Raw genomic sequence first — 11,554 nt, forward strand, 5'->3', positions numbered from 1 at the left:
CTTGTATTGACACCTCTTATTCCACTTTTAAGGTTGGGGCAACAGAATAAAAATAACTCTTCTTGGGAATGATAATTTGGTGTAGTTCTTGTAACAAATAATCTCAAATGAGAAATTTTTATTCTATTTTTTTTTAAAGTGGCTCCACTTGAACTCCACCCCTGCCTCACACCTCATTTCAAATAGTTTTAACTCTCAAACCACTCATCAAAATCAACATCAGAGCACCAGGAGATCTGACAGGTAGCAAGGAATACAGAATTCATTGTTCATTCCTTTCCTGGGCTCTCTTGATTTCTATAACTCAGCTTTTTACAAATACTAGGCAGGTTCCTGGGATTAACTTCCACTATAAGAAAAGGTCATTTAGTAGAATTGATCACATTCAAATTTTACCAAAATGGTAAGGTTTTAAAATGTAATTTATTTTTTAAAAGTTTCTCTTGCTTAATTGGGTATAAAATGGTAGCTCAAGTGGACTTTCAGTTTGTTTCTTTGAAGACTGTGGAAGGTGAACATATCCCTTGTTTTATTTGCTGAACTCACTTGTTTTAGAAATATTTTAGTGACAGTGGATGAAATATACGTACCTCCAAATTTTCAGTGTTAACATTTTTCTGCTAATAGTTAAGATAAATGGCCAAAAAATTGAGACTGTAAATCTCAATAACAGTACCTCTAGGAAAACGAGGAGGGACAGTGACATTTAAGAAGCCATTTCTAGTTGAAAGTCATTATTCTGTAGGCACTGCCCAGAGATGCCGCAGAAGGGTAGACAGAGGATCCTGTGTGCTTGGATTTTATTCCGTTGGGGAAGGATTCAGAACAGATGAGAGTCACAACTGTGTCTTTTAAGGAGAGCACTCTAGCAGAATGGATTGAGGGAGTGAGAATGCAGGTTAGTGCTTACTTTAGGTTAAACAACAACAACAAAAAAAAAACAGGTCAGTAAATGAGTTATAGGAGTTGGAAGGAGCAGGACTGAGCTGAAAGCTGAACTGTTTGGGAGCTGCAATGGTTAGGACTTGGTGATTAACTAGAGAGTTCTTTCTGTAACTTAAGAATTTGCCTTTCTCCAATTCTTCCAGTTAATTTCTAATTTTTTAAACTGGCTTCATGTTAGTTATCCTCTCTCTTGAAATATTCAGAGAGGAGAAAGACCTTTTGCATATTTATTTTTCCTAAAGCCCAGCCTAATGCTATGTTCTTTCCAGGTGAGATGGGCAGACCTGGAGGAAAAGAAGGACGCAGATAGGAAAAGGGCCATAGGTTTTGTGGTCGGACAGACTGATTGGGAGAAGATCACAGATGAAAGTGGTCACCTGGCTGAAAAAGCCCTCAATCGAACCAAATATATATGAGACTTCGTTTTCAAACGAAGTCATTGTTTCTTAAGGTAAGGATACATAGTCATACAAGTCCTGCTGTGTGGTTGATGAAGGGTTTGAGATAAAGTAGACAGCATGCTTTGTTAAAAATGCTTCTGTATTGAGTAAGTATATCCCAGCTACCAACATTTATAAAACATTATTCTAAAAGGAAGTATGCATTCTGTAGATTTGTGAAGGAGTGGAGCACTGAAATGCTAAGGTCTACTGAATTTCCCTGGCGTGACAGCCTTTTCTTTTCCTTCCAGATGGTTCGCTTTGAGGTGATCTGAAGCCAAGGCTTCCTGGAGCTTCGTTGTGTGTCACCTTGCTTCCACGGTTCAGTTTTTGTTTTGTTTCTACTGCTTTAGTTTTTTAAAGTTCTTCAGTGTCCCCAAGAGGTATTAGGATCTTGCTGTACCTAAGCAAGATGTTAATTTTTTAAAAACTATTGGGGAGGGTGGGAGTGATAGCTTAACTGCTGGAAGCAGGTGGGGATCTGCTGGAGGATTCTGACAGAAAATATTTTCTCCACTGTACAATGTCACGGACTATCTATCATCGTTGCTTTGTGGCTGTTTTTGTTTTTTACTGTATGTAACTGGTAGCTGATTGTACTAGGATTAAAAACAATAAACTTTCATGATAAAGCCAATGAGATTCCTGGGCTGTACAGCATGGGCCCCTTTCTCTTGTTTTCTTAATTTTATGTTTATTGCTTTTTTAATATGGTGTGTTCCAATTACATGCTAGCCAAACATCCCCAAACCTCATCCCCATTGAATATTAAGTAGCTCAATGATTCCATGGTGCATGCTGTAACAGAAGGCTCAGTGATGTTCAAAACACTCACCTTTGTTTTATTGCTGGTTTCTTTATCTGAGTATCTCAAAGACTAGTACAGACAATTTCAAATATTCACCTGTTCCCTGGAGTACATCTGTTCTGTCACATGATGTTTTATTATTTTAGTTTCTGATCCTCTCTTTGTCCCTCCCTCTTTCCTGCCCTCCCTCCTTTTACTTTCTCCCTTGATGCTATTATGTTTTTATTTCCTTGCTCTGACTTTGACACCTGGTGGCCAGCACTGATGTACTCCATGGAACTCGGGAGCCTGTTGCCTTACTGCTGAACTTGAATTGTTGATTTTTTAATCCAAGTTGCAGGGAAGGAGTATAGAGATGCAGAACCCTCTGGCAGGCAGCCTTTAAGCCTATCAGGTTTTCAGGTTCCTGCCAGATTGCTCGTGATTGGGAAGCGGGGCCTTCGGCAAAGATTCCTCTCTTGTGGATAGTACCAGCAGGAACCTAGAACACGCAGACCTAACAACCAAATGTCATTCCTATATAAAAATAGGAAGAAGATCTTTTTCCTTTTTCATTCTGCAAAGAAAAAGATGTCATTTTCTAGATGAGAGGAGGCACAGAAGAGCCTCTTCCTCAAACACCATTTCTGCTTTGTAATCCAACTCAATAAGTCACAAATCGGTCCACAAAAGGGCTTGAATATTTTTAAATGTTCACTTTCGGACTACAGACAAAAACCTCTTAGTTTTATGACCTATATTAAATACTGTGTATATAGAGATAATATTTCTTAGTATTTGAATAGTATCACTTTGGGTTCAAGAACTTGAAATTAAAGTACTGGAGATTAATTCAGTGGGAACTCCCTGACACCTTTCTGTACTTTTATCCTCCCTGAAATTCTGAATGTTTACATGTAAGAGGCGTTAAGTTCATTAACAAGTCAATATTGAATGTACAATTTGCTACATTAAATAGCCCCCCCCCCAAAAAAAAAAAAAAAAGAAATAACAAAAACAAAAAACCCTCCCACTGTTGGTAATGTTTAACAAGCTACTTAGGTTGCTTTTGGCCAACAATATATTTGTATGTACTGATCTTTCTCAGCCGCCTTTATTGTGTTGCGTGAAGGTACATCACAAAGTAACCAGTAGAATTGTTTGTAAAAAGACCACAAAATGTGTTCTCTGGTTCAGAAGAAAACAGAGGCATATATGTTCTTACAGAGAATGTTTTACTTTCAGTCGTCGGAACCTTTTAATATTCAGTGTTCAGAATGCCAATGAAATAAGAAGTGGTACTCACCCATGAAGCACTTTAAATTCAACATGTTTTTGCTTTGCAGCAATGGCTTCCTGTCTGTGATCTTATGTCAAGAGGGGCTGGGGAAGAGTGAACAGAATCAGAAATAGTCTCTACCAATTTTTGGAAGATATGGGTTAAAATGGCCTTAGGGCCCAGCAGGCGGCTCAAAAATTTTATCAATTGCTTCATCTGTATTTCAGGGGTTGAACGTCAGCCTGTGAACCAGGAGTCACAGTTTGATTCCTGGTCAGGGCACATGCCTGGGTTGCAAGCTCTATCTCCAATGTGGGGCATGCAAGAGGTAGCAGATCGATGATTCTCATCATTGATGTTTCTCCCTCTCACTTCTTCTCTGAAAGCAATAAAAATATATTAAAAAACAAACAAATAAGTAAAATGGTCTTAGGGAATGAACACAGAGTGTTGCCTACTTTAAGATACTGGTATAGCAAATAATTTCATTGAAAGGAGATTAATGAAGAAATATTAGGCACCAAAAGGAATGAAACACAGACTGTCATTTAATATTTAACGTTTCTAGTCCTATATGAGACTGTTAAGAAATTCTTGACTATATGAGGCTGTTAAGAAATTCACTAGAAGCAGAATAGAATAAAAAGTCCAAGAATATTTTGGAGAAATTTGGTGTAGGTAGAAAATGCCTTGATAGCACAAGTATTTTAAATTTATTAAGAGATGTCCTTGGAATATAGAGGACCAAACTTGGGATTTATTTGTTTGCTAGCATTTTACCGTTATTTTTATTAGCATTGTTTTTCTTATCTGAGAAAACTGTTTGATACCGTTTTTTTTTAATTTGTATTTTAATCCTTTTAAGTTTATTTAAAATTTTGTGGAGTTTGTGTCTTAATACAAAATAGGCTGATTTGGGGGCAAGTTCCTGATATCTTTAATGTTTCAGATCTTTTAAACAAAATGTAAATCTTCTCACTTCAAACTCCCTGTGCAAGTAACTTGGTAGATGAGATGCAGAGACTTTTCTATTTGGGAATCATTTATTTAGGGTTAAGTTGACATATTCAAAATATGCTGTGACTGAATACAGAGATCAAAAGCTATCAGTAATATACAGTAGTCCGTTGATGCTTATTTGATTCACATAATTTTCTAGAAGTTTTAACTTGATTCAGATATCAGTAACTAAGTTAGAAGTTCATTGACAAAGATAAAATCTTAAATTTTCTAGATGGATTTATTTCCCTAGTGAAAGAATTCTAAGTGTTGATTGGGCAAACCAAAGTAAGTGCCATCTCATCTGGAGACCAAGCATGAACTCTGAATTGGATTGACTAAAAAGTTCAACCTAGCTTAACTTACTTTGGCGGCCACTCAGCTTTTTGTTAAGTATTTTTCTAACTATGCAGATTTGCAGGTATTTTGGTAATAATAGGTATCTACTGCTGGCTTACTACTAGGACTGTAAAAAGCAACAGGTTGTCTCAGTTTTTTGTTTGTTTTTTGGTCTTAAAGGTCATTCAGATAATGTATAGAACATTACCATTCTCATTTCTTTCCTCCCCCTAATCTTTTCCTTTCTACACCCCCTCCCCCTTTTCACTTTTCTTCTTTCTAATTTTTCCAAAGGTACCTTCCTATTATAAGGAGTTTTACTGAAAAATGTTATCAATTGCTTCATCCGTATTTCTATTCTTTTATGGCATGGACTATATATTGTGTGGGTGTGTTTCACTACAGTTTCATCACACGTGTAGGTTTGTGTGTCCACCCCCATCTTCCTCCCACCCTTCACCCCCATCTCTGACTTACAGAAGTATATGCTCCATTTCTCGTAATTTTATAATTTAAAGATTGTAACATAAATGAAATCATATAGTATGTAACCTTTTGGAATTGGCTTTTTGGCTTTATTCACTTGGCGTAATTCTCTTGACATTCATTCAAGTTGTTATATGTAGTAATTGTTCGTTTTTGTTGTTCAGTAGCATTCCATCCCATTCTCTTTTACTATAGCCGTAGAATATGTTACTTTATGTTCTTACCATAATTTAATATACTCCACTGATGGGTATTCATGTTCTCTTTTGCTCTTATAAATTGTGAATTCCATGTATTGTCATCACTCTGCAACCTCCTATACTTGCCTAATTTCTATCAATGAAGGAACACAACTAATGGCATCCTGTACATATATTGCACATGTACTGTATGATGTACTGTTTCCTCAGCTCTCCCTATAGCTTCCTGTTTTACTGCCTCCCTGTTATCTCATCCTTTAGAAATGACAACTATATTAAGGCCCAGCTCTCATGATAACTTCTTCCTAAAAGCTGTTTCTGATTTTTCTCTCTTGCTCCCTCTTTCCATTTCTTACAGAACTTTGCTTGTATTTGTCCTTGATCTTAATTTGCCTTTCTAGTAGAGTAACTTATATACCTATCTAGTCTATCTTCCCCAGCCTTCCCACTCTTAAATACATGCTCCTAGATACCTGTTATGTACATTTGATGCTCAACAAGCTTATTTAGAATTGATGATGTGTTAAATTTAAATATAGATTAATACATATGTAATTTACAAAACTCTAACTCTTGTGTTTCCTTTTTCACTGCCTTTGTATCTTCCAGTTGGTGGCATATCCACAAGTATTATATAAACTGAACATCACAAATTTAAATGCTTGCTATGGACAGGAAGATGTAATTGAGAGAACTGGCCAATAGTTTCATAACAGCATGTAATATTCCTTCATTAGAAGCATACTTTGCTTGCAAATTAGACATGTAAAAATATTCTTCATTCTATGGAAAAATATCCTCTTTACCATTTTCCTTGCAACATTTGACAATCTGTGTATCTTTAGTTTTCTCACTTTGGGTAGAGCTAAAGTACAAGTATCAATTTTCTAATTGACACTACTACTAGTATAAGCAAAACAACAGCAGAAGCAGATGATAATGTCAACTGATTCTCAAACTCAGTGTTGGGAAACAATGGGGCATGGTAGGGTTTGAGGTGATGCAGAGTGCTTGCCCTGTCTCAATGAGACAATTCTTCTCCAGCCAGTGGTTGCCATAAGCAAGATAGACCCAGTGTTACCAGATGAGGATAAAGTGGAAATCTGGATTTTTATGTGAAATGGTCTTTTCAAAATACTATGGGGACAATATAGTAAAGGCAAAACAAATCACATCTGGAGGCCACATAGTACCTACAGGCCATCATTTTGGGACTCTGGCATATACCATAAAGGATATACCATAACAATTCTGAAAGACAATTGTTGCAAAGATATCTATAGGAGAGGAAACACCCAGTTATATAGATTGTATGTAAATATTTTGACTAGCACCTTTTAATTGATATTTTGGAATGAGCAGTTCTGCTTTCATTGCATGAGATGGCAAAACACTTGTAATATACAGATGTTGAATTTGCAGTGGGTTGGTTTGATTATTTTGTTAATCCTCACCCAAGGATATTTTTCCATTGATTTTTAGAGAGAGTGGAAGGGAGAGGGAAAGACAGAGAGAAACGTCAATGTGACTCACATAGATTGGTTGCCTCCTGCACATACCCCTGGTCTGCCACAAGGTATGTGCCCTTGACTGGAATTGATCCTGGGACCCTTCAGTGCTGTGGCCAATTCTCTGTCCACTGAGCAAAACTGGCTAGAGCTGCAGTGGGCTTATTTTTGTCCATTGCTTGCTTTTACATGGAAGCATATACATTACTCCCTCTTTGGGTGACATCCTTCCAGTGTCTCCATTTATCAAGATGCAGGTAAGCACCTTGTGTGTGCTCAAGAAAATAGTGGTCACACACCCATCCCAGAGAAAGAAGACAGCAAGAATTCCCTCCGGGAAAGTAGAGCAGCTGAACAGCCACACCTGGATGTGAATTTGACCAGAATATTCTGCTCTTGACTCACCATTGCTTTCTACTAATTTCCACTGGGGAAAGAGGATGTGTGTCGTTTTTCTGTTGGTTCCTGTGTCAAGGTGGGTATACCTTTGCTCTGTTTGGTTTCTTGAAGTACTTTTTGGGCATTACCTTTTCCAAATTCATTTCAGCCATAAAATATGAATTCATTCTTATTATTTAAGAAATGTAAATACTACAAATAATATTAACACACAGCCCTCCATTGAGCAACAGACATCTTAAAATCTTAGAGATAATTGCTATTACCATTTTGGAATGTGGCTTTGCAAACCTTTTTTGTGCATTTATAAGACATATATACCTATGAGGATATAGTTTTATTGTTTATCACAAGTGATAGTCTTTACATGTTCTGCAGATCCACTATGTCGTGTGTGTGTGTGTGTGTGTGTGTGTGTGTGTGTGTGTACACACTAGTGGCCCAATGCACAAATGAAGATTCGTGCAAGAATGGGCCTTCGTTCCCCTGGCTGCCTGCACCACCTTCGCTCTGGCCTGAGCCGCCTTTCTGCCTTCCCACGGTGCCTGTGTAAGCAAATTAACCCACCATCTTTGTTGGGTTAATTTGCATACTCCTGATTGGCTGGTGGGCGTCGCGAGGGTACGGTCAATTAGTATGTTACTCTTTTATTTTATACATATATATGTATATATATATATGTATATGTATATATATATGTATGTATATATACACTCACTCATATATGTGTATATATTCCATGATATGTACCTAACCTCAGTTATTTTTCCTTATTTGTGACAGTTTTCCAGTGTTATAATGTTCCATTGAACATCCTTGTAAATGTCCCTTTTAGGCATGCTCTCAAATTTTCTGAGGAATATACAGAAAAAATTGAATTACTGGGCTATAAGGGAAGCAACTCCTTTTATGTCTTAATAATTATCCACATGTGTGTTTTAGAGAGAGTCCTAATGTCCACAGTATGAAGAATTCTTATATTTTAAAATTCCAGTTTTGTATGCTGCTTTCATTTGAATTGTGCTCTTTAAATCAACTTGGAATTGATATGGATAAGCAAACTAGGTTCTAAATAGTAGCCATAGTTCAAACCTAATAAGCTTATGGGAATAGGTGCTGTGTTTCAATGATAGGGAAAGTAAATCGCCAATTGAGATAATCTTCCTTAATCATGAAGTTCTTTTTCTCAAGTTTTTCTCTGATCCCTTTGGAATTATGACAGCTGGATACACAGGTGCTATGAATATATGTTTTCACATCACATATCTTTAACCTTTTGCACTCAGATGTCAAGTGTGACTCGACACGGTTAGCATCGGTAGCAGCTCTTTTTATACTCTTTGAATGTATTAATAATTTGAAATATTAAAAAAATCCAAATAAATAAGTTTGTATGAAAAGGAACTCCAGTTTTTTATTCTACTGCCGCGCTTTGTAAAATCTGGGGTATTTAAAAAATTAAATCCCGAGTAGAATAAAGGAATCGAGAAAAAAGCAAGCGAGTGCAAAGGGTTAATACTAGTTTGAGTAATTGTGAAAATATAGGTTTTGATACTGGACCCTTGTTTGTTGAGAAAAAGTTAGTTTAGTGAAGTCTGGAATACCCACTTTTCTTGAGAAGATCTAGTTCATTTAATTATTAAACCTTTTAAAGAATATTCTTTACAGAGATTACTAATATCAGAAGTGAAAGATGGGCCATCACTACAGATCCCACGGATATTAAAAGGCTAACAAAGGAACAACTCTTTTCCCACAAAGTTGATAACCTAGTTGAAATGGATCAATTTCTTGAAAGACATGTCTGCCAAACACAAGAAAAAATAGACAACTTGAAGAAATTGAATTAATTATTAACCTTCCAAAAGAGAGAGCATCAGGCCCAGATGGGTTCTACCAAGCATGTAAGAAAGAAATTATACCAGTTATCTGTGGTCTGTTTCAGAAGATAGAAGCAGAGGGAATTCTAACTCAACTATGAAGCCAGCATTATCCTAATATCAAAACCAAAGACATTACAAGAAAAGAAAACTACAGACAACAGATCTCTCATGAACCAAACGCAAAATTCTCAACAAAGTATTAGCAAATGGAATCCAACAATGTATAAAAAGAATTATACACCATAACCAAGTGGTATTTATCCCAGGTATGCAAGGCTGATTCAACATTCAAAAATCAGTTATTGCATGGATGGACCTGTAGAGTATTATGCTAAGCGAAATAAGCCAGTCAGAGAAAGAAAAGTATCACATGATCTCACTCATGTAGAATCCAATGAACAACATAAACTGATGAACAAAAATAGATCCAAAACCATAGAAGTACCGAACAGACTTTCAAACCTCAGAGGGAAAGCAGAGGAGGGTGAGCCGGTGGGAAGAGATCAACCAATGAACTTGTATGCATATATGCATAACCCAAGAACAAAGACAATAGGGTGGTGAAGGTCTGGGATGGGGGGCTGGGAGAGGTCAATGGGGGGAAAAGAGGACATATGTAATACTTTCAATACAAATGTGTTTTTAAAAAAAAATCAGTTAATGTAATCTACCACATCAGGCTAAAGAAGAAAAAGCCTTAAGTACTCTGGAGGAGGTAATCACCAACCCACATTCATGAAAGAACAGAGGAGGAAGATAATCAGCACTAATGATCATAAAATGAAAAGAACCAGAAAATAGGCCAGATTATTTTTAATTAAAAAATAAGCTTTGTCTTTATGGAAATGGAATCTTGAACGTAATTTTTAGATGTTGGAACAAAACCAGGCTTGTATCAGCATGCTTCCGTCCACATCCACCCCATTGAGAAGAACAACCAGCCTCTTGTAACAAGTGGAACAACTACAAAGATGTTTTGACAAAAGCAGGTTAATATTTTAGCAAGCAACTAACAAATAGCAATATTAGTTGTATTAAGTAAACACATCAACATAGGACTATGATAGAGTAAATGAAGGAATGCATACAGAGTTTATAGCACAAGGCATTTTTTTAAGTTGGGTGTTACCTCTCAGAAAAACACGTCAACTTAAAGCTAGGTTTTATGCTGTCATGTCATAGCTATTAGTGCATGCTACTTCATGTAGTATAGTGAAAACGAAATTCAGAATGTTTTATTTTTAATTGATTTTAGAGAGAGAGGAAGGGAGAGAGAGACATCAATTGGTTGCCTCCCACACGTGCTAGGATGGGGGATTGAACCCACAACCTGGGTATGTGTCCTGACTGGGAATCGAACCCGCCCCCTTTTGGTATATGGGATGACACTCCAACCCACTGAGCGATACCAGCCAGGGCCAGAATAAGTTTTATATCAGTAATGTCACACATCAGTGCCATTCTTAATAACTCACTTTCACTGTAAACAGTACAAATTCGTGGCTTTGCTAACTGTTTATGACTGCTGAGTAATAATATGGCTAATATTTACTGAGCACATGCTGTGCATTAGGAATATGCTGAGAATGTCACCTATATTTTATCGAAACCTTAGAACAGTACTATGAGATAGGTGTTATTTTGTCATCCCTATTTTACAGATGGGAAAGCTGAGGCCAAGAGAGTAAGCAACTTGCAGAGATCCAAGGTGCTTGAATTAAACTGTCATAGGCACCTCTCACCGACACCGGAGAGGTGTTACCAGACAGCCCAGTCAGTGGGAGCGGGCTGTCGTCAACCTCGATCCTTGTCTTCTCATATAAATGAATTCATACGAGAGAACCTAACTGTGTTGTGAAAAGCCAATTTATTAAAGCATGCACCTTTATTGAAAAAGCAAAGAAAGAAAGCAAAACTATACATCTGGCTTATGAAGCACAGACAAGCTCTCAGCTAATCTGAAGAGCAGGTTGGGTGGAGGTCCAAGGCGTTATATACCCTCCTGTCTATAGTTTTCAAAATTCCTCTGCTGAATATTTGGTACAGATTGATTCTCAAGGTCCCTTTTTTCTTTGTTTGGCCTTTCCAGAAAATCATGAGAAGCACCTGGCAACTTTATCTTGCCAAGCCTTGAGACTGCTGGCTTCTCTGCTTAGGGAGTAAAACTGCCCTTTTTTCCTTTCCCCTTTCTCCCTCCCTTTCTGCATTCTCTCATTAAGGAGATTTTTTTTTTTAAAACCATTTGCTCTGTGTCCTTGGCTGGGGGATAATGGCTTGTTGGTTACAAGC

General features: G+C 37.1%; 1 protein-coding gene across 3 annotated transcripts in view; it reads left to right on the forward strand.

Moving 5' to 3' along the window:
• YLPM1 (YLP motif containing 1) overlaps positions 1-2,022 on the forward strand; it is a 66,681-nt gene extending 64,659 nt beyond the window's left edge. For 2 of the 3 annotated variants that reach the window (XM_079769893.1, XM_079769894.1), the window contains 2 exons: positions 1,215-1,396; positions 1,637-2,022. In XM_079769893.1, the coding sequence (XP_079626019.1) occupies positions 1,215-1,361 (147 nt within the window). In that variant the 3' untranslated portion in view covers positions 1,362-1,396; positions 1,637-2,022. Of the gene's footprint in view, positions 1-1,214; positions 1,397-1,636 lie in introns of those variants that run through there. The other variant, XR_013813463.1, reaches the window with a different exon arrangement.
• The last annotated feature ends 9,532 nt before the right edge of the window (positions 2,023-11,554 follow it).

This window comes from Cnephaeus nilssonii, assembly GCF_951640355.1.
Source record: "Cnephaeus nilssonii genome assembly, chromosome: 4".
NCBI classification, from domain to species: Eukaryota; Metazoa; Chordata; class Mammalia; order Chiroptera; family Vespertilionidae; genus Cnephaeus; species Cnephaeus nilssonii.